Source organism: Dryobates pubescens, chromosome 18 (assembly GCF_014839835.1).
Source record: "Dryobates pubescens isolate bDryPub1 chromosome 18, bDryPub1.pri, whole genome shotgun sequence".
Taxonomy (NCBI): Eukaryota; Metazoa; Chordata; class Aves; order Piciformes; family Picidae; genus Dryobates; species Dryobates pubescens.
The window spans coordinates 15,291,948-15,315,295 of NC_071629.1; the positions used below are offsets into that span (position 1 = coordinate 15,291,948).

The 23,348-nt window shown below is 46.7% G+C and overlaps 1 protein-coding gene across 1 annotated transcript in view; it reads right to left on the reverse strand.

Annotated features, from left to right (window-relative positions):
- LOC104300147 (vascular endothelial growth factor receptor kdr-like) overlaps nt 1-22,924 on the reverse strand; it is a 148,793-nt gene extending 125,869 nt beyond the window's left edge. Inside the window, exon 1 of the mRNA XM_054169355.1 lies at nt 22,059-22,924. Within this exon, the coding sequence (XP_054025330.1) occupies nt 22,059-22,122 (64 nt within the window). The 5' untranslated portion in view covers nt 22,123-22,924. The remainder of the gene's footprint in view (nt 1-22,058) is intronic.
- Between the last annotated feature and the right edge of the window lie 424 nt (nt 22,925-23,348).

Here is a 23,348-nt window from a genome sequence, read left to right on the forward strand (position 1 = left end):
GAAATATTTGACCCTGAGGGTGGTGAGAGCCTGGTCCAGGTTGCCCAGAGAGATGGGAGATGCCTCATCCTTGGAACCACTGCAGATAAGGTTATTTGTGGCTCTGAGCAACCTGCTCTAGTTGCAGATGTCCCTGCTGACTGCAGGAGGGTTGGACTAGGTGACTTTTAAATGTTCCTTCCAACCCAAACCATTCTATGATTCCATGATTCTGTGAATGCAGCTATGATTTCAATCTCTCTAGATTTTCCTGGACATCTTATTCAGTAGTGGAACAAGACCCTTTGCAGCAGATCCAAACTGACTCTTGCACTGGAAGCAGCAGTTCAGCCTCTTTGCACCTTCCCAATTTGAAGTTTAGAAGCTGAGTGTTACAATTTATCATTGTATTACACTGACATGAGATCTCACTGTACTTTAAAGAGAAAATAAATCCATGGGTGTGTTGTGACACAGTGGAAGGATTATAGAGTTGGAACTCAGATATCTAGGTTGCACAGGGAGGTGGTGGAGTCACCATCCCTGGAGGCATGCAAGAAACATGGACATGGACCTTTGGGACACGGTTTAATGACCATGGTGGTGTTAGGTTGTACTTGATGATCTTTTCAAACCAAAGCTACTCTATGATTCCATCTAGCAGTAAACCCAAAAGCAGTAAGAAGGGTCATGTAGAAACCTTCCATTTGCAAACCTCTGCATATGCTGACTTATCATTCCATTGATGATTCCTTAACTGAACATTTAGTACTGAGAATTCTGAGAATTTGGAGAATAGTAACATGCAGATCTCCTTTCCCCTTCTCCTTAAGCCCTGATTTAACAGTGTGGTTAAAGTCAGTTCTCCAGGACAGCACAGGAAGAGGGAGGAAAGGAAACTGTTTTGTATTCAGATCCAAATATAAAATTAGCCTAATGTCCTTTTCTCCCTCATCAAGCGATTCACAGTCCTCCCCCCTTTCAACTTCCCCACACTCTGCAAAATCAGCGCACTTTGGTGAGTCCTTAATTGCAAAGTCCAACAGAATCCATGCACAAAGTTGGATGTATTTCCATTTAAGATGCAAACAGGGTAAAATCTGCACCTTTAGCACTGCTGTCATCTTAGAAGAGAAAACTGCTCATCCCAGTCTTGTCAGGATTCAGTAAAGGGAGATATGTGTTCTTGGTTCCAAACAGCTTCAGCTTTCTGGTGAGACTCCTCCTGAAGCTCACAGCTTTGGTATCCACAGAATCCCACCATAGAGAAGGTTGGGAGGGACCTCTGGAGATGGGCTAATCCAAGCCACCTGCTAAAGCAGGGTCACTCACCGAAGCCTGCCTGGATTCACAATGTCCAGGTGGGTTTAGGATCTCTCCAGAGAAGGAAACTCCACAACCTCTGTGAGAAGCCTGTTCTAGGGCTCCAGCAACCTCACACCAAAGAGTTTTCTCTTGGTCAGATGGAATCTCCTGGGTTCCAATTTGTGCCCATTGCCCCTAGCCCCGTCACTGGGCACCATTGAGAAGATTCTGGCTTCACCCTTTTGCCCTTCACCCTTTATCTCTTGCTGAGCATTGATCAGATCCCCTCTCAGGCTGCTCTTCTCCAGACTCAACAGCCCCAGGGCTCTCAACCTTTCCTTCTCACAGAGATAATCCAGGCCTCTCAGCATCTTTGTAGCCTCTGCTGGACTCTCTCCAGTATTTCCCTGTCTCTCTAGAGCTGGAGAGCCCAGAACTGGACCCTCTCTGCTCCCATAGCAGACTAGGACAGTCAGCCAGCATCCCTCAGTTTGCAGTGAGAGGTTCTCTGGCTTTGAAAGATACGTGTAGCCTTCCAGGTCCATCTACCTTTTGCAGATCTAGGAGGACATGTGAAGTGCTATCAAGCCCTGAGATTTTGTCTCCTTAACAGTTAAATCTATTTGGCTGTGACATGAGCTATTCTTCCCAAAGCAGAGGGCAACTGGTCAAACTATAAACCAGGGGAAGCCTATGAGGGCAAAGCTTTGAGCTGGAGCTTTGGGTGGGGGTCAGCTTGCACCCCGTACCCCCATTCACTAAGGTTCATCGTACAGAAGAGTCCAGCCTTTCTTGTTGCAACATGCTTTCATCTCTCCTTGTTTTAAAGAAACCAGTGACCACCCCACCCTGTTCTACAACAACTGTAGGGCTATTTACCACTTTGAAAGGAAATCCCATGTCACAACCCCTAGGAGCACAAGGAATAATGTCCGGAATTCCTTTATCTGTGACTAGCCCTGGCACACAGGCTCTTTCCCGTCTCTGAAGTATACACAAATATATTCTTTTCTTTTGTCACGGCCATGGGCCCAGATTTTAATGATGGTTTATTAAAGAAAAGTCAAAAAAAGGAAGAAAAGTGCAGAGAGAGAGGTTTTGGCAAGACTCAGGAAAAAACGGTCTCTGACTTTAGGCCCTTTTGTTCCTCAAGGTGAAAAGTGACTATAAAGAATAAGGAAAAATGAATCACTGGTCTTTGCCCTCCATAGTGAATTTGATCCCCACTGTTTTTGCAGAACCTAAAACTGGTGTCCTGGGCTAATCAGGGAAGTAATGTGATAAATCTTTCTTCATGACTCCTCTGCATGATGATTTTGCTTCAAGGGATCAAAATGACCCTTTGGGTATTGCAGTTTTTGTAACCCTCAGCTCCAAGGCTCCTGCTTGTGTCTCTGTGCCAAATTTTGCCCAGCTGAAGATAGTGCTTAGCTTGCCAGTTTGCACAGTGATGGAGTAAAATAGGCACTATCAGTTCTGAGGGCAATGCTTCCCTTGGATGAGAGGGTGGAAAGGAGGGAAATGTGGCATGTGGTGAAGTGCCCCTGTTCCCTGCAGCTGGAGAGACACTGTAGAAAAGATCAGGGGCTCATGTGACTGAGAGAACATGGAATCCCAGCATGGTGGGGGTTGGAAGGGACCTCTGGGGATAATTCAGTCCAGTTCACCTGCTAAAGCAGAGTCACCCACAGCAGCTTACCCAAGATCACAATGTCCAGCTGGGTTTGGAATCTCTCCAGAGAAGAAGACTCCACAACCTCTCTGGGCAGCAAACAAGTTTCTTCTTGAGCTCAGGTGGAACTTCCTGGGTTGCAGTTTGTGCCCATTATCCCTCCACTTGCCGCCCCCACCTTTAGCTCTTGCTGAGCATTGATCGGATTCCCTCTCAGGCTGCTCTTCTCCAGGCTCAACAGTCCCAGCTCTCTCAGCCTTTCCTCCTCACAGAGATGCTTCAGGTCCCTTTGCAGGCTCTGCTGGACTCAGTAGTGCTCTGTCTCTCTTGAATTGGGAAGCCTAGAAATGGACCCATTACTCTATCTGTAGCCTTCACAAGGCAGAGTAGAGGAGGAGGACAACCTGCCTTGACTTGGTGGCCACACTCTTCTTCATGCACCCCAGGATTCCATTTACCATCTTGGCCATGAGGGCACACTGTCTGCACAGGGCTGGCAGATACAGAACATCTTTGTGATGCTTCTTCCCTTCCATAGCATGAGTTGGAACCTGCAGGGTTACCCATCAACATCCCAAGCAGCACTGGGTACCTCTGCCTCAGCAGCTGGGTCAGATGCTGACAGCTGCCTCCTTCCAGACCAGCAGAACAATGAAAGGTTCAACCTGGACCATCAGCTCCAGGAGAGAGGGGAGGGAAATCTATAGTAGGAAACGGCTGGGAGCAAGGAAGTTGCAACAGAGATATTGGCACCAGCAGTATGGGGGAGGTGGGGGAGGCAAGCAGGAGAAGGAATCTTTCCAGGAAAAAAAAACATTTGTATTAGATACTTCCAAAAATAAAATATCATCGTGTTCTAAATATTGGCAGCACTGTGGGCCTGGCCCGCCGCTCACTCCAGCACTCTTGCAAATTATTTGCAAACAGTGTTTATAATCCTTTGCTTTTGAGTCCTCCCATAGGGAGAAAGAATAAAAATCTAAGAGTGGGCCCCAGAGCAACCCCCAGTGATTGAAGGCACCCTGTTCTCTCTGGGTGGTGGTATCAGCAAGCTGACAGCCTTGTTGCTGTGCAAATAACTCACCAGCTGGAGTTTACTGGTTCCTTTATTTATATTCCTGCAGCACACAGGCAATGCCAGATGTGCTGTCCCTGATTCATCTACATTGTGTTCAATGTCTCTCATCAGAACCAACCCTGGGCTTGATCCAGAAACTGATGCAATTTTAGCAGGCAGCAAGTCTGTGATTGGCAAGAACCTGTCTGCCTCCCTTTGCATCCCCTTTAAAACCGGAGTAAAGGTGGGAGCTGCTCAAAGCATGAGCACGTTGAAGATCTTGCCTGCACAGGAGGAGCACTACAAGTAGTGGTGACACCACACCTGGGCTCAGTTTTTGGCCTCTCACTCCCAAGAAGGACATTGAGGGACTGGAATGCCCAGAGAAGGGCAACAAAGCTGATGAAGGGTCTGGAGAACAAGGCTGGCGAGGAGCGGCTAAGGGAACTGGGGTTGTTCAGCCTGGAGGAAATGAGGCTGAAGGGAGGCCTTCTGGCTCTCTACAACTCCCTGAAAGGCAGCTGGAGTGAGGGGAGGGTTGACTTCTTCTCCCTGGTATCAGGTGATAAAACAAGAGGAAATGCCCTGAAATTGTGCCAGGGGAGGTTTATGTTGGATATTAGGAAAAATGCCTTTACTTCAGGAGTGGCCAGGCATTGGAATGGGTTGCCCAGGGAAGCAGTGGAGTCGCCATCCCTGGAGGGTTTCAAGAAATGTTTGGACAAAGGGACGTGGTTTAATGGCCATGGTGGTGTTAGGTCAACAGTTACACTTAATGACCTTGGAGGTCTGTTCCCACCAAAACAATTCTATGATTCTATAACATGCTGTGCTCACAGCTGGCTGAAGAGCTGCCATTTACAAAGTCTCCAAAGCAGGGCAAAATCTGTAAGGAGACAACCTTCCAGGGGCTGAAACCACAGCATTTGCACCACATTGTGTCTGTGCTGGACCACAGCATCAAATTAGTACCTGATCTTATCTCTGTGCTGTCAGGTTTTCTCCTGTCTCTAGGGCATGACAGAGAGTTGTTGATAGTAGACGCTATCATGAACCTGACAACAGGGGGGGAATAAATTAAACTGCTTGCTTTGCTTGTTATCAGGTGTGGATATGTGTGTGGAATGAGCTGATGTTGGATGCCTCTGACTTGTAAGCTGTGATTTTCCTTTGCCCTGTGTTCTGATTCATGGTGTGGGTGTAACAGAAAGGTTTCAGTGGTAAGAGGGAGTGTGGGTTTTCTTGCTTGTTGACAAGCACATTTGGTTCTTCACTTACTGAGTGACCTACACTACATTAATAAAGCCAGCATGCCCCCCTGAGCTTTAGGACCAGAATTGCTTTGGTTGGAAAAGACCTCTAAGATTGAGCCCATCTCCATCCAGGGAGTTGTAGAGAGCCAGAAGGTCTCCCCTCAGCCTCCTTTTCTCCAGGCTGAACCACCCCAGTTCCCTCAGCTGCTCCTCACCAGGCCTGGTCTCCAGACCCTTCTCTGGACCTGCTCCAGCACCACAGTGTCCTTGGCGTGAGGGACCCAAAACTGAACCCAGTATTCAGGGTGTGGTAGTACTCTGAACTCCTGAGGGAAATGACCAGCTGTGTGAATTCACTTTACGCAAATCAAGGTAAATGACTCCCTTCCATTTCCCTGTCACTCTCACAGTGATTTAAAGCCACCTTGCTCATGTCTGGACTTTTATTTCACAGCTCTATTTGCTTGACCTGTGTTTTTCAGACTGTCCAATGCAATGAGAAATTGAGCCCAAATATTGCAAGTCATCTCAGCTAATGGTTACTGTAATGGATCACAAATAGTCCATCCCCTATGTCAAAAAGACTCACAACTTTACCAGCTCTGTCTCAGAAATGGAAACCCACTTCTCTGCAGACACACTCTCATTATTAAATTGATGCATCACTTTCGTAGAATCACAGAACCATTAAGGTTAGGAAAGACCTCTAAGATCATCCAGTCCAACCATCAACCCAGCACCACCATGGCCATTAAACCATGTTCCAGAGTGCCATGTCTACATATTTTTTGAACACCTCCAGGGATAATGACTCTACCACCTCCCTGGGCAGTTTCAGAGAGATGTTTCCAAGAGATGAGAGTGTTATGCAACAAAAGTAGAAGGCATGCAAGTCTGCTTAGAGAAACGCTGCTTTTGGATGCAGGCACTGTAGGGAATACACAACCTGACAGTGCCAACATCACTTACAAAGGCAGGCAACACAAAGCACCCAAAATCATTGAGTGGACGGGTTCAGGCAAACCTCCCTATTTTACACCCTGCCCAATATCTGGTTTTGAATGAGGTCAGGAGAGATTGTTATTCCCATCAGAGTGTTGCTGTGTTGAAATGTGGAATTTTTCAGGAATTTTTCATTAATGTTGGCTCTGGCAGATAAAATATTGGCCATGCCAAAGACAACATGCTTGGGAATATGTTACTCTTGAACACAAAGATGCCGTCCCCTTAGCACTGCAGTTCACACAGCAAATGGATTGTCCCAGCTGACAAGTAGAATAATAGCCAGGAAAACTGATAATGCCCAGGCATTTTGATTTACCTTTATGTTTTCATCTTAATTAAAATGACAGGATTGCATATTCCAGTGAAAACTCATTTATGCTGTTCCCTTTTCAGTGAGAGAAGCCACTTGGTAAAAGCTTAAGAAATTGTAATTCTAGCTGAGCCTGGAGGTAGAGATCACTCTTTCTACCTCTTCAGGAATTTGATCTTTTTCATATGGCCTAAATGCACATGGAAAGAGCCAGATTATTGACCACATATATCCGAAACAGTGCCTGGATGAGTGCTGAGTGTCTGGTAGACCTTCTGGGCCAGCTTCACAAATATACTTTGTTCTGGGGTAGGTGAGGAATTCCGGACGACCATCATCCATAACCCATCCACAACCTGGTCTTGCAGCACTGACAAGTGCCTGTGACTGTCATTTGGTGAGGAAGACTTCTTCCTCACCTTGATGCCTCCCTCACTCCCAGAAGAAGAAGAGAGCTTCAGTGAGACATTTTGCTTCCTTGGGCACATTCTGTCTCCACTGCTTACTTCATTCCCAGAAACTTGCATGTCTCTGCTTCCTCGGGCAGCCCCTTTACAACCCCACTCACAAATGGACTGTGGGCTGCTCTCTCCCAACTTTAAACCTAACCCAAATGTGACTCCAGCCCTGACCCTAATCCTACCCAGTGCCCAGGTCCAACACTGACCACACCTGGACTCTTTTTGTCCTGTTGGCTTCTAGAATCATAGAATTGTTCTGGTTGGAAAAGTCCTCTAAGGTCATCGAGTCCAGCCCTCAATGTAAGACCATCGTGACTGTTAAACCATGTCCCCAAGTGCCATGTCCACATGTTTCTTGAACACCTCCAGGGACAGTAACTCCACCACCTCCCTGGGTAACCTGTTCCTATGCCTGGCCACTGATGACCCCTGCAGGGATGTCTTTGCCTAGTCATGTCCTTGGAAAACTAAAATGCTTTCCAAAGAGAAATAATATCTTTCTGTCCTTCTTCAAGGCAACCAAATCTTAACAATTATTAAAATAAGCATTGCAGATTTGGTATCCAGGTATGTGCAGATGATAGAATCACAAAAAGCTTTGTGGTGGAAGGGCCATGAAATTGGTTGCCTTGTTTGTAGATGTGTGTCTCATAGACTCATAGCATGGTTTGAGTTGGAAGGGACCTTAAAGACCTTCTAGTTTCAACCCCTCTGCCATGGACAGGGACAACTTCCACCAAACCAGGTTGCTCAAGGCCATTAACACTTCCAGGGAGGAGGCATCCACAACCTCCCTGGGCAGCCTGTTCCAATTCTATCATTCATGGGCTTTTCTCTGCATGGCCATGCCCAATCTCAAAGGGCATTTGGGGGTGAAGATCCAAAATCCTGTGCTCAAAAATGAGAAAAACTTTTGGGTAAATGGCAATTAAACCTCAACAGTAGCTGTGGGCAGGTGCAGATATGAGAACAAAATGTCCATGGCTGAGAAAGGACAATGTCAAAATGGCAATAATAATCATAACAGTCTGCAATTCTAAGATTAGTTAGGAGATGGCTTACAAAGGGATTTAACCTTGCAACTTGTTTGTGAGGTTGGTAATTGCTGTTATATACTGCTGGAAACTGAGGAGAGATAAGATAAGGATCTCACTTCAGGTCATACAGGAAGCCTGCAGCAGGACAGGAATTAGAGCTGAAGTAAACTGCCTCCAAGTTCTGTGCTGAGCTGCAGGATTGTCCACAGAAAGGCTCTCTTTGGTTTCTGCAGGAGCTGAAAGATGTTGGCACTAGTCAGTATCTGGTGTGGATGGCATTGTCCTCTCCTCTGAGAGAGCCCAGTGTGGCAAGCACAGGGCGGAATGGAGAAACGAGGGGGCAACAGTGTGTTTTGAGCACACTGGGGTTGCTTGGAGGAAAGGAGGCTGGGAGGGGGGAGCTTCTGACTCTATAACTCCCTGAGAGGAGGTTGGAGCCAGGTGGGGGTCAATCTTTTCTCCCAGGTAACAAATGACAGGATGAGAAGAAATGGCCTCAAGTTGCACCAGGGGAGGTTTATGTTGGACATTGGAAGAAGCTTCTTCACTGCAAGGGTTCTCAAACATTGGAACATGCTCCTCATGGAGGTGTTTGAATCCCCATCCCTAGAAGTGTTTAAAAGATGAAGAGATGTAGTGCTGAGGAATGTGGTTTAGCACCAGGCCTGGTAGAGTTAGAGAATGGTTGGACTCAATGATCTTAAAGGTCTTTCCAAACCAAAATGATTCTGTGATTCTATAAGCTCAGAACAAGTGAGCTCCTAGGTAGGGGAATTTCTTTTGCTGCTCAACATTGATAAACCCAATGTTCCTATAATCACCTTATTTCTACTGGGATGTAAGAAAACAACTGGGCTTTGAGGGTGGGAACGCCACCTTCCTCCAAGGAAGAGGGGAAACTCCTCCTGAACGTCAGCACAAACACTCGGTAGCCCTCCAGGCTCATTAAGCAACTCTCCAAGATGTACCTCCAATGTAGATGTGCACAGGGGAGATGAGAACAAACTCTCAATCTGGAATCCTTTAACTGTAACAGACACTCAGCAGGGGAATCCATTAGACAGGAGCTGAAAATTAGCTCTGCAAACTCCTCTGTGCCAGAAGACACAGTCAGAATGAAAACCAAGAGGCTTTGTAGAAGCCAGTTGTAACTGGAGTGACACTGTTTCCATTTGCACCTATGCATGTCTGTGTCTGTGTGTTTGAGCTTCTTTATCCCTCCCATGGATCTGGCAACCTACTATCTCTGTGTGGGCCAGGAGGATGAGGGAAGTACCGTGTTCTCTGGGTGTCAGAATTGAGCTCAGTATGTTCATTGACGACCTGGCTGAAGGCATGGGAGTGTATTCTCAGCCACTTTGCTGATGATACATTACTGGGAAGTATGGCTGACACCCATCAGGCTATGCTGCCATTCAGCCAGACCTGGACATGCTGGAGAGCTGGGCAAAGAGGAACTGCATGAAGTTCAACAAGAACAAGTGTAGGGTCCTGCCCCTGGGGCAGAATAACCCCCTGCACCAGTATGGGTGAGGGGTAGATCTGCTGGAGGGCAGCTCCACAGAAAAGGACCAGAAGTTGGTTGACAAATTCAGCATGAGCCAGTAATGTGATCACACAGCCAAGAAGGCCAGTGGTGTCCTGGGGAGCATTCAGAAGAGTGTGACCAGTAAGTCAAGGGAGGTTCTCTGCCCCTAGCTGCCCTAGTGTGGCCACATCTGGACTACTGAGTCGAGAAGGAACAAGCTTGGCCAGGCACCTAGTGGTACCCAGAACATGTCAGCAGGCTCTGCAAGCCAGCATCAGCAGGGAGTGGTGTGTTAGACACACCTTTTGGGTGGGACAGGCAGGGTTTCAGAAAAGGCTGTCATGCTTTTCAGACTGTGCAGCCCCAAAGGCAGGGTAATGCTGACTGATCTGTGCTCTAATCTAATCTTTTTCATCTGCTTGGCTCTGTTCCCATGCAAAGTAGGTGAGATCATCACATATCAGAGCAAAAGAGCAACAGGCAGACCCAGGTTCTATAGAAGTCTGTATGGAGGACAGGAGAGAGACTAATTTCTGATTCTCTCAGGGGGACCAGAGTATTACTTAAACATCATGGCTTATGTCCAACCCACCTGACATCCTAGCTGGTTTCACAGAATTCCAGAATCCCACCATAGAGGGGATTGGAAGGGACCTCTGGAGATCATCCAGTCCCATCCCCTGCTAAAGCAGGTTGCCCAGGATCACAATGTCCAGGTGGGTTTGGAATCCCTCCAGAGAAGGAGAATCCACAGCCTCTCTGGGCAGCTTGCTGTAGGGCTCCTTCCCTCACAGGAAAGAAGTTTTTCCTCATGACAAAAATTGGAGCGTAGCATGGGGCCAACAGCCACCCCAGCACCCCCAACCCAGTTGAGCCAGTGCTCTGCTGAGCTGGCTGGGCTTCTTCTTCTTCTGGTCCTCCCACTCACCCCAAAAGTATCCCTCAGTGCACCACCACATCTGCCTGAAGGACATCCACATCAGGCCTCTGCTGCAGAGGCTGCTTGATATCCAGTATGTCTAAAGAGAGCAGTGGAAGGCAGAGGAAGACATCAAAGCACATTATGTTCCTAAGAATGCAAAGGAAATGCAGCCCAGAAGCACTATATGGCCACAGAAAGTTAATGTATGCTCATTTGTCCATCAGCCCATTGTCCTGGCCAACTCCTAGTTTCCTCTTGGGATCTATAATGAATAGACCTATAGGAGAATGTTATGGTGGCAGAGATTTCTCTTTTCCTACTATTTAACTCAGAACAATATAGAATCAAAACAAAAAGGCAGCCATTCAAAGGCCAGCAGTAAAATGCATGCTAAACATCTCCTCAATCATTAAATGGAAGGGCACAAGAGAGACCTTTGACCATGTAGGCTGAGAATTCCTCAGAATGCCTTTATTGTGTACACTGCAAGATCAGCCCAGGAGATACCTTCCCTACATCCCAACACACCCAAGTGTTCCTGATCTAGCTGGAGAAGTCCCTGCTTACTAGATGACCTTTAAAGGTCCATTCCAAACCAACCCATTCTGTGATTCTGTGACTCTATGAAAACCTTCCACCTTTCCTCTTCTTTTGTCTTCTTTCATAGAATCATGGAATCATAGAATCAGTAAGGTTGGAAAAGACCAACCCAACACCTCGTGACTAACTAAACCACGGCTTCAAGTGCCACGTCCAATCCCCTCTTGAACACCTCCAGGGATGGTGACTGCACCACCTCCCTGGGCAGCACATTCCAATGGCTGAGCCAGGAGCTCTCCAGAAAACTGAAGATACCGTCACAAAGGATGTTAAAACAAATTATGCACAGATCCTTGGGCTGGGAAAAGGAGAACCTTCCTCTTGGGAGCATTAGTCTATGCTTGTAGACCTGCAGGATGTTGTGGTGCCTGTTTGTGACTGCCTGCCCTGGATGATATTGGATCCCAGCTCTGACATGCCGGGTAGTACATTAGGGAGGGAAGGTTAATAGTTTATTTTTAATAGCAAACTAACAAGCAGAGTTATGCACAAAATTCAACAGAGATCAACTTCATAACCACAAGGCTCACTCCTTCATGTTTTAGTACATTCAATTAATCATGGCATTTCACCATGTGGGCTGGAGCATAGCATTTCAAGTGCAAAGCAGATAGCAATAAGAAAGGCAAAGTACATGGCTAATTTATACCAAACCTTTTTATCCCTGGTGTAAAGATCACAGTCCAATTAATATCTTGTGAAACCTCAGATTTCTTGTAGGGGTTGTTGTAACTTCACTTTCTACTCTAACAATGTTCTTCTGCTGTGAGCCATAGCATAGATGCACCCAAGTCTAACAGTCTTTCTGTGTGGTCTATAGGTCAGAGTACTCTCACGTAATAATCTCATGTTGCGCTGAGGTGGGTGTTGGTCTCTTCTCTTGAGTAACCAGTGAAAGAACGAGAGGAAATGTCCTCAAGTTGCACCAGAGGACATGTACACTGAATTTCCTTTATTGAAAGAGTGGTCAGGCAGTGGAACAGGCTGCTCAGAGAGATGGTGGAGTCACCGTCCCTCAAGGTGCTCAAGAAATGTGTGGACATGGCACTTTGAGACATGGTTTGGTGGCCATGGCTGTGTTGGGTTGATGGTTGGGCTTGGTGATCTTAGAGGTCTCTTCCAACCCTAATGATTCTACGTTTCCATAATACTAAGAAGAATAAACCGGCCTCATATACATCCTCCTTCAAGTGTAATGATAACATTTCCTGATGGGAATTGCAGTGTACACTACAGATGGGGGAAGCTTTGATGTGCTCTGCTCCTCAGCCTGCTGTCTTCTCAAATTCACCTTGCCCACACAGTTCCTTCATCCCAGGGATGGTGCCAAACTGAATCTTTTGTTTAGACTTGCACTTCTCTTTCATTAGGGCAGGGTGATATTGCCCAAATTGACCCAGAGAGTGAAGCTGCCCGTGTTTATTTGACAGTCAGAAAGCCAAGAGAAACAATATAAATGCAAGCACAGCCTAGAAACCTCACAGCGATTCCAAACCTATAAATACATCACGCTGAAGACCTGATTCATCTCCTTTCTGGAGATCAGTCAGAACCTGATGGATCTGTGGATTAAGTAATAAAACTGTTAATGGGATCATTAGCAGCTTCATGATAACAACTGGGTCTTACTTTCCCAGAGACCCACGGTATCACTGTATGTGGAAAAGTCAGCCCCGAGTGAGATGATGAGCTGTGAGAAACATAAAGTGAGGCCAACCGCATGGAGATGGCAGCCAGAGGAGACTCTGTCCCAGGGAATCCCTCCCCTCTGCATGCTCCACTCTGTTCACACTGACATAGGATTCTGGGGATTAATTATTCTGCTTGGTAATTACAGAATCTCAGCGTGGTGGGGGTTAAAAGGGACCTCTGGAGATCATCCAGTCCAACTTCCCTGCTAAAGCAGGGCACCCACAGCAGCTTGTCCAGGGTCACAATGGCCAGCTGGGTTTGGAATCTCTCCAGAGAAAGAGATTTCACATCCTCTCTGGGCAGCCTGCCCCAGGACTCCAGCACCATCACACCAGAGAAGTTTCTCTTGTTCAGATAGAACCTCCTGGGTTTCAGTTTGTGCCCATTGCCCCTTGTCCTGTCACCGGGCACCACTGAGAAGAGTCTGGTCCCATCCTCTTGCCCTCCCACTCCCTCCCCCCAGCCTTTAGCTCTTGCTGAGCACTGATCAGATCCCTTGTCAGGCTGCTCTTGTCCAGGCTCAACAGCCCCAAATTTCTCAACCTTTGCTCCTCACAGAGATGCTCCAGGTCCCTCAGCATCTTTGTAGCCTCCACTGGACTGATTCTATGATTGTGTGATTGTATCAGTACAAACCCCCTTTAGCTAGACAAATGTACTGTTTGGCTCCATCCTGCTGTGTCATGCAGCAAAAGCTGGAATGACTGCCTTGCTTCCTATACCTCTCTCCTTGCCTCCTATACATCCAGAAGGAAATCTGGGAAAAGCATTTCTCCTTGCTCCTGGCCACTGCAGTATTATTTCTTCTGATATTCATCATGGGATGAGGGGCAAAGTAGTACCTGGGCTTTTAAGGACTGCTCATAAACTATCATAAGTTATCAGTGACAATGTTAATTAAGTAATTGTACTTAAGGGGGGGTGACCAGAAAACTGAGGACAGACTTTTGAGCAGGGCCTGTTGTGACAGGACAAGGGGTGATGGTTTAAAGCAATAGAGGGAAATTTAGACTGTAGAGAAGGAAGAAATATTTGACAGTGAGGGTGCTGAGACCCTGGTGCAGATAGTCCTGAGAGGTCAAGTTGTTTTGGGCTCTGAGCAGCCTGCTCTAGTTGCAGATGTCCTTGCTGATTGCAAGGGGGTTGCAATAGATGAGCTTTAAAGGTCCTTTCCCACCCAAACTATTCCATAGTTCTTTGAGAATTCCAAAGCAGCTGTGAATGGAATGGGAACCCTTCTGTCAGTGGAGGTGGGGGAGGTACCCAGTGACCCAGTGCTGGATAACCCAGCACCTGTGGGATTTATTTTGTTGCAAGGAAAGACAGAAACCTTAAGGTTTGCCACTGATAATCCCCAGTGCTTTACTTCCCTCCTTTCAAACACAGCCTTCCTGTTGAGAGTTCTGGGCAATCTCTTCCAACAGCCATTTCCTGTATGAAGGCACATTGTGATTAGGATTGCCCTCAAGAAGGGCTTCCAAATGCTACTGTGTGGGCATGTTACAGTCCCTTGGGGAGCTGGGTTTGGGCAGCTGGAAGAAAAAGTGAAGAAGCAGAAGGGAAAAATATGTCTTATAACTCCTGGAGAAGGCATCTGCACACTAAAGGTCTGAAACACCAACACCAGCACAACACAGCATAAAAGCTGAGAAAGTCCAGGCTTGGTATCAGCTTTCAGGGCTGTTCCCTATGGCTACAAAGGTCCAAAAAGAGACTTTCATAGTAGCTGTGACGGCTTTGAGGATGAGAAATGGGGTTTTGCTCACATTACCTGCTGCAGGCTTCTAGAGACAGGGAGGAAACTTCTTTAGCTCCTAAATCGCTGTATTCAGCATTGATTAGAGTTAATGAGCTGTGAGTTAAGAGCAAACAGGATGAATACTGTATAGAAAGGCTGTTGGGCATTTGTGTGGATTATCCCTGTGAGCAATCCCCTTTTACTCATAACTAGAGAGGAACAGGCAAAGTAGCCCCATGGTGGTTGGCGCTCTTCCTGACCACTGACCTTGGAGTATCTGCAAGGAAGAATTCAAGGTGTGCAAGGTCTGAGCTGTGGGCTCTAAGGAAGCAAATATTTTGGCTGAGGTGGTTTAGATTTACAGTGATCTTGTGAAGAAAAGAAAAAAAAAGTGGAACAGGTAATGACTAGGTCAAGCTTCCTTGACCCTCAAATCAAGAACAATCCCAGCAGGGCTGAAAACTCCCCTCTCCACTTCCTTGGCAATCATGTTCCCACAGTTCAGAAAAACACAGGAAGATCTAAGGAAACCTATGTGGAAATGCAGAAGACAAAGGCAAGTGGCCTGAAAATAGAAGGCTGCTCCCTATATTTCCTTTACATTCTGAGCCTGAGTTTAGGATTTTGGCTGATTATTAAAATCTCAGGGACCATATGCTTTTGCCATTCCCTGCAGGGCATGAAGGAAAACTGGCTTCTTTAGACTTCTTCTGCATTTCCAGATTTTTTTGGGGGGGAAGGCTTGGAAAAATGGCGTGTTGTAAAATTCCTTACAGCAAGAAGACAAGAGATTCAGCTGCAGGTCTTGGACAATTCCACCTTGGTTTGCTAAAATCTCTGTACCAGGCGGCATTTTAAAGGCAAAATTCATTTTGGTACAGGGAAGAGAGTCTGTGCAGCCTCCTGTTATGGGAAGGCTAAGAAATTCCTCCTGGCTTTTTCTAATGAAAAATTCAAAGAATCCTGAGCCCTGAGGGGAGTTTAGGAGACATACAGGAAAGGAGAGGGGCGGGGGAAAGCAGGAGAAGGGATGCAGGATGTAGTGAGGACACAAAACATGTGGTGTAAAGACAAACTAATCCAAGGACTTGGAGATGTGGGTATTGGGCTGCCTGAAAAGCAGTCCACTAGTTTACTAATGTGTCCATCACAAAGCAGTCTAGATTCACTCACTATTGCAAAGCAGGCTACACATTTACTCACTGTCCATCACAAAGCCGTCTAGATTCCCTCACTGTCCATCACAAAGCAATCCACAGACTTAGTCACTGTCCATCACAAAGCAGTCTAGATTCCCTCACTGTCCATCACAAAGCAATCCACAGACTTACTGACTCTGTACCAGAGTGCATAGCTGTATTACACTGTTAGTCAAACACAAGTTAACAACATTTGCACAGGGTGGTAGCTCAGCTGCCCTTAGTATGTGATCTCACTGCTTACATTTCCACAGCCTTTGAGCTCACAGAGCTGGGACAGTCACTTGGGTACATACAGTGTGATGCCAGTGATGGCTCTGTGTGCTGCAAGCCCTGACTCAGCTATGGCTTAGACAAGCACCATCACACCAGATTCAGCTCTGAGAAGGTCCAAGAGATTCTTCTCATTTCTTAGTTATTGGTGAGTGCAAGAGCTAAGATCAGCTTGTAAAAGCAACCACAAGATTTGCCTACTTCAACTCCAAAATTATGTTAATACTTGATTTGAAATGGGCTGGGATTTGCACCAGATGGATATCCATCAGTTCTGTTTATCACAGATCAGAGTCCCTGCCTTCTCTGAACCTGCCTCCTTTCTCACGTGGCTCATGGACAAGTCTCTGTGGTCACATCTCCAAGAGAAAACCTTGCATCACACCATTTGTTCTACTCTTGCCTTGCTTTTGATAATTGTGAGCTCTTTGCTGCTGAAGTTCTGTTCCCTGGGGCAAGCTGCAAGCACATGCTTCTATTAAATGCCATTTCCAGGCAATTACCTGGTTGGTTTTGGCAGCTTCTATTGTTTTCTCCGTGGCCTTAAAAATTAAAGGGGTGCCTAATTTGATGAGAATCTCGGTTCCCTATTACACACATTTTACACCAGCTTATTTAGGTAGCCAGTTATTTTTTGGCCATTGTGACAGAGTACAGTTAGATGTTCTGCCTTAAGGTGAGGACTGGAGGAACAGGAATGTCTTGATCAGCATGCAGAACCTTCATGTGCTGTCAGTCATCCGAGCTGCTTTCTGAAGGAAAACACTAGGCACAGATCTATTTTGTTCCTAGCTGTTGGTTAGATATTCCAAACATCCTTTAATTACTTCCACTTGCAATTCCTATCCCAGTGACACTGCACTGGTTTAGAGGGGGGGAAAAAAAAGGAGAGGTGGAGCAAGGCTGATCAGAAGAAACATCAAACTAAGCATGGGAAGTTTAGCAGGGCTGTGCTTCAGCATCCTCCTCATGCTCACTTTGAAAGTCAGATGCTGCCTCTTGGAAATTTCCTGTGTAGCTTTAAAAAATGCAGGTGGCTACTGCTGCCCCCAAAGCTGTTTTGCAATGTAAACTGGAAGCAGCTGCTTTGTTCCTTCTGTCCTTTGCTGATGCTCAAGTGACCCTTTGCTGCATACACTTTGCAAATAACTTTGGAAGCAAAAGATTAGTTTTATTTTTGCACATATGTGGCAAAGGGCAGATCCTCACCCTCCTTCAAACTGTGCTGGTGATTTGGGAGACAAACTTAGGAAAACCACAAATCATCAACCACTGGCTGTACCTGAGAATTCCCTCGTGGTTGGAAACACTTTGCCCTTGTTCATACAATTACAGAATGGAAGAATTAGAGAATGAAAGAATCAGAGAATGAAAGAATCAGAGAATCATGGAATGGTTGGGGTTGGAAGGGACCTCTGGAGATCATCTAGTCCAACTCTGCTGCTTACACAGGTGAAAAACCCACCAGCAATATAAATATCATATATGTTCAGCCCAACCTGATCTATTACTTCGAAGTAAAGTAGTTCAAGCTAATGCTCTGCACAAATATTTCATCATTACATGAATGTCTCAGAGGATGCATGAAATGCCAGAGATAACTCAAACGAACCTCACTGCTCTCGTTTCGATTGATACCAGTCAGCAGACCAAGGGGGAAATGCAGGGAGATAAATAGTGCTCAGAATATTGTGAGTTCTTACATCAGCAACCTTCAGCAGCCAGCCTGGTTTGTATTCTCAGTATCCTTCTGGGTGCAGTACTGGGTTTTAGAAGTTCAGGGAGTATTCAGAAATACTTGACATTTTTTTTCCTTGCCTTAAATGGATGAATTAGTGTAAAGAGATTTCCAGTTGGTTTCAAATGTGGCAGCTTCAGGCAGGAGGCTCATATATCACAATCTTAAAAAAAGCTTTCTCTGCTTTTTATAACATTTTCCCACAGTAAAGCAAATGTTTAGGAAGAACACCAATTAAGAGACACATTTTTGGTTTGCTAGAACTGATCCACAGCCCATCTTGTCAGCTACCCAGGCCCCAACTTTCCAGCACTGGCTGCCTCAGAGAAAGGCAAAACTATACCCTGAAAGCCTCAGACTTTGCAGGAGCGCAGAACTTTGTTCAGTTTTGGGCCCCTCATTCCAAGAAGGACTTTGAGGGGTTGGAGCAGGTCCAGAGAATGGCAACAAAGCTGGTGAAGGGTCTGGAGGACAGGGCTGTTGAGGAGCAGCTGAGGGAACTGGGGTTGTTCAGCCTAGAGAAAAGGAGGCTGAGGGGAGACCTTCTGGCTCTCTACAGCTCCCTGAAAGGAGGTTGCAGCCCGGTGGGGGTTGGTCTCTTCTCCCAAGAAGCAAGTGACAGGTGAAAAGGAAACAGCCTCTAGTTGCCCCAGGGGAGGTTTAGGCTGGACATGAGGAACAATTTCTTCCCCAAAAGGGCTGTGGAGGCCTGACCCAGGCTGTCCAAGGCAGTGGTGGAGTCCCAATCCCTGAAGGGGTGTCAAAGCCATGCAGATGTGATGCTGAGGGACATGGTTTAGTGGTGACCTGGCAGTGCTGGGCTAACGGTTGGGTCTGATGATCTTAAAGGTCTCTTCCAACCAAAACAATTCCATGGTTCTATGGCTGAGCCTGCAGCCTTCTCAGCTACACGCAGTGAGCTTCCTGCTTGACAAACCAGGAGGAGTTTGAGCTCTTTAAGCTTTGGACTCAGCTACTACTACTTGGTGTAATTGAAATTAATGGTAAGAAGCTAAAGGGCTATCCTAGTGTATTATTCTATGTGTAGGATGCAAAATGAAGCAAGAAAAAAAGTATTTCTCTTTCAGATCTGATTTAATTTCAAAGGGATCAGCCAGGACCTGATTTTTATTCTTGAATCTTGTTTGTTTTTCAGTTAAATTGTTGAGTTTATTCCAATACCTGCAAAGTTATTTGCATCACTCCTATCTTAAAACCTTTCTGATGATAATGTCAGGGGGAGAAAGGACACTCAGTTTTTTATGGGCAATGTTGAGAGTGTAAAAAGCTCTTTACAGATTGTTTTTCAAATGGCTGTTTTTAACCAACTCTCTCTGTACCTAAAACATGTGCCAGCTGTTGGCACCTGCACAATAATTGCTACATCAGAAGGTCTGAGCAGACAGACTCTGATGAATACTCTGAGGAGTTGAACATAAGCTGTGTCATAAGCAAACAGAAAGTGGAAGTTTAATGATGTTCATAGAACTGTCTTAGGAAATTTAGAGGCACATAAAATATGGAATCATAGAATTGTTTGAGTTGGAAAAGACCTCTAAGATCATCAGGTTCAACCATCAACCTAACACCACCGTGGCCATTAAACTGTGTCCCAAAGTGTATGGCCACACATTTCTTGAACACCTCCAGGGATGGTGACTCCACCACCTCCCTGGGCAGCCTGTTCCAATGCCTGACCAAACCATGTTGAAGCTGGGGTTTATAATAAGGCAGGAAATTATTAGCATGATGTTTGCGTGGTCTCTACACCCTGCTAAACACCCCCAAGGTCTGAAAGCACCATAAATGAGTTCTCTGAAGAAGACCATTGTTTGGTCTGAATTGACTACATGGCTATGGTTAACTTTTCTGCTCTGGCATCTATACACATATAGACAGCCTTGGCTGGGACACAGCTCCCAGCTACTAATAGGGAAGGAGAGGACACTCAGACTCTTTTGCTCAGGTTGGTATGAGTTGAAGGATCTTCCTTTTGCTTGGGCACCTGAGAAGTCCCAACCAGAGCACCAGAAGTCCTAACCTCAGCTGCACTGCCCTCACTCAGCATCTCAGGTACCAAATGTCTTTCATAGTTGTGAGATCTGTCTGCATTGCAAATAGAATTGTTGGGGTTTGACTCAGTCATCCTCTTCAGCACAACCCTACCTGATGTTGGCAGCAAATATGCCTGAGGAGGTTTAACCCACAGCCTACAGAATAGATGTATGCTTCTCTTGCCTTGGGAGGTCAAACATAGAGTCATTGAATTCTTTGCCAGAGATCATCTTTGAGAGGAAGGTGGCTGAGGAGTTAATACCTCAGTAGCATCAGCACTATCCAGAATCCTCTGGCTTCCTGGCCCTGTTTCAGTTTGGCTTCCAGCCTAATTAGGGCGCACTGAGACTGTGTGAACATATTATCTTTTCTTAATGATGGACAAAGGTCTGACATCCATAATGCTGCTTCCAAATCCATCATCTGCCTTTGCCTACAGGGACAGTTTGCGATGTGCTTGCCTTCCTTTCTTTGTCATAGGATGGAGACACTGCTGTCTCTGTGCCTGCACTGATGGGAAAGTGAATCTGGACCACATTCCAAAGTTATTAGGACCCAGATTGTTAGGAGAGTGACCCGGTAATTGAGGACCCAAGTCAGCCTGTAAATGCAGGTTGCATCTCTAGCCAAGATTTGCACCCATCTCCTCAGTAACAACTGCTCTTGCATTGCACAATATGCTCCACTCCAGCCTGGATGTAGTTCATCCTGGATGAAGTGAATTCACTTTCTCCCTTCTGCTAGATACTTGTTATCTCCCTCTGATCCAGGGAATTCTGGATTTCTAATAAACACACCTTCTACAGGCAACTTTTCCAGCCCCCTCAGCCATGGAAGCTCCTGCAGCAGGCAGCTGGCTGCTCGTGCATGTGTCAGCCAGATGCAACGCTTTAAGGGAATGCTCCCAGGGCTGCGCGAGTCTCCAATGCTACTGCACCAGCTGCAGCTCAAGGTGTGGGTACTGGTGTCCAGTGTGGTGTGGGGCTTGATGTCCAGGGTGATGCCTTCCCTAGGGTTACCCTAGGCACTGCTGCAGGTCCCAGGGGTTTCTGTGGTGGGGGGAGAGCTCTGTTCTATCTGCAGGGTTTGCTGCTTCAGTGTTTTTGGGAACGGCTGGAGAAGTCCTTTGGAGAACCATTTCAGGCTTAGGTGTTTATGCTGTAGGTATCTGTGGGGAAGGTGCTGGAGGGGGTATGTGAAATTCAGTGAGGCTAGTGCATGCCAATCATTCCTTCCTGCATAAGGAATATCACTGATGAGACACCACCTGCAGTGCTGGGGCCAGGTCTGGAGTCCTCAGTACAGGAGAGACATGGACCTGCTGGAGCAGGGCCAGAGGAGGCCACAGTAGTGATGGGAGGACAGGCTGAGAGAGTTGGGGTTGTTCAGCCTGCAAAGGAGAAGGCTCTGGGGAGACCTTCTGGTGGCCTTTCAGGATTTCAAGGGGCCAATTAGAAAGTTGGGGAAAGACTTTTGAGCAGGGCCTGTTGGGACAGGACAAGGAGTGATGGTTTGAACTAAAAGAGGGAGATTCAGACCAGAGAGATGGAAGAAATGTTTGACACTGAGAGTGGTGAGACCCTGTCCCAGGTTGCCTAGAAAGATGGGAGATGCCCCATCCCTGGAACCATTGCAGGTCAGGTCGTTTGGGGCTCTGAGCAACCTGCTCAAGTTGCAGATGTCCCTGCTGACTGCAAAGGGGTTGGACCAGCAAAGTGTTTAATGCCTCTTCCCACCCAAACCAGTCTATGAATACATTAAATCCCTGACTGAATTAAAAAAAAGAAATCGAGGTTAGGGATGCTTCACAGAGTTTCTGTAAGTTTTGATATTAAACTATGAAAAGATGATCATAGAATTGTAGGATCATTAAGGTTGGAAAAGACATCTAAGATCATCAAGTCCAACCATCCAAACACTGAAGTTTTGAGGTGTGAAATACAGTCAGTATTAAATAATGAAATTAAATCCTCATCAGTACTGTCACGAGAAATTCCCCAGTCAATAGCAGCCTGTGCCCCCTACACAATCCACAGTGTCATGAATGAACTCTTCTAAATCCCATTAATCAGTGAAAATTGGGATTTGCACCTCACAGAGCACCTTGATTGGGGGAGGTGGGGGGATACGCAGAGCTGCAGGGGCTCCGTGGGAGCCTCCTCGGCTCTCCGTGTCCCACCCCCGCCCCTTGAGCAGCCTGACTCCATGGGGAGCATCGGAGAATCGGATCTTACCGTGCATCAGGAGCAGCCCCTGAAGGACATAGACAGCCAGAGTTGTGCTGAGCTTGGGGAGCATCTCCAATGCTTCCTAAAAAAATCCCTTGTGAAACACAGAAGTCCAAAGGGAAAAGCAGGGATCAAGTTTTTCTTTTTCCAGCAACAAGTTTCTGAAAGACTTGCAGGGCTGGGAAGGGAAGCGCAGAAATTCCCACTTGTTGATCCCAGTTAAATTGCTCTTTCCACTCACTGCCTCATCCTTGGGCTGCAGATTTTGGTTTTCTTCTTTTCTTCCTTCTTAAGTATTTTTTTCCTTCCTTTCTTCCCTTTTAAGTATTTTGCCTCCTCCTTTCTTCCTTTAAACTTTCTGCCCCCCCCCTTTCACAATTATTCCTCGTTTCTTCCCCCCTGCTTTTCTAATTCCTGGGGGAATTCGATGTTACTCTGCCTGAGGTTTCCCAGCCCGTCTGGGTGCTGCAAAGTAACTCAAAAAAGGGTTAAAAAGCAGAGAAAAAGACCGGAAAAGTTTGGCCAAAAGAGTCTCCTGCACTCCTGCGAGTCGCTGCAGTTCTTTGCCGGGAGCTTGGGATAAGGTGGCTGGAATGAAAATGCCTCCTCTTAGATGTATTTATCCAGGGAGGTGCAGGTGATGCAGAGATCAAGGAAGAAGAACAAATCTCTCCAACTTCAGCGAGTTTTCCAAGGCAGGACGAGAGGGAGCTCCCAGATCTCCCTGTTTGGCTACCTGCCTGGGCTTACCCCACGGTACCCAGGGCAGGCAGCTGGCTTGGGCATGGCCAGAGCCTGCTGTAGGTGTGTTTTGAATCTCTCCCTTTTCTCCCACCCCTCTGGGTTTGGTTTGCTTTCGCTGGGAAGTTTGATGCGAGCCCGAGATTCTTTATAGGGACAGGAAAAAAAAAAAAAGAGGAGGAAGGAGAGACGTCACCAGGCGAGGCGAAGGGACCCAGCGCTCGCTCGCCCTCCCTGTCACTGCTCGCAGCTCCTGGATTTCCTGCTGCTGCCGCTGCTGCCTGAGATGGGGCAAGGGAAGGCTCCCAGTTGTTCCTTGCTGCTTCTCAGCAAAGTCAGAGCTGGGGGGGCATCAGGTGGCAACATCTTCCCCCGGTCCTGTCCCAGCTTCCCCCAAAGGGAAGTGAGGGTGTTGGAATCTTTTTCCCAGCTAGGGGGTTCTGGGGGCTCCAGCACAGGAGGATGAGCTCTGAGAAGCAAGTTGTCTTTCAAGAGAAAATGTCTTTATAACCGCCCCCTACCCCCGCCACCCCCCATGTCTTTATTCTCTTCCCC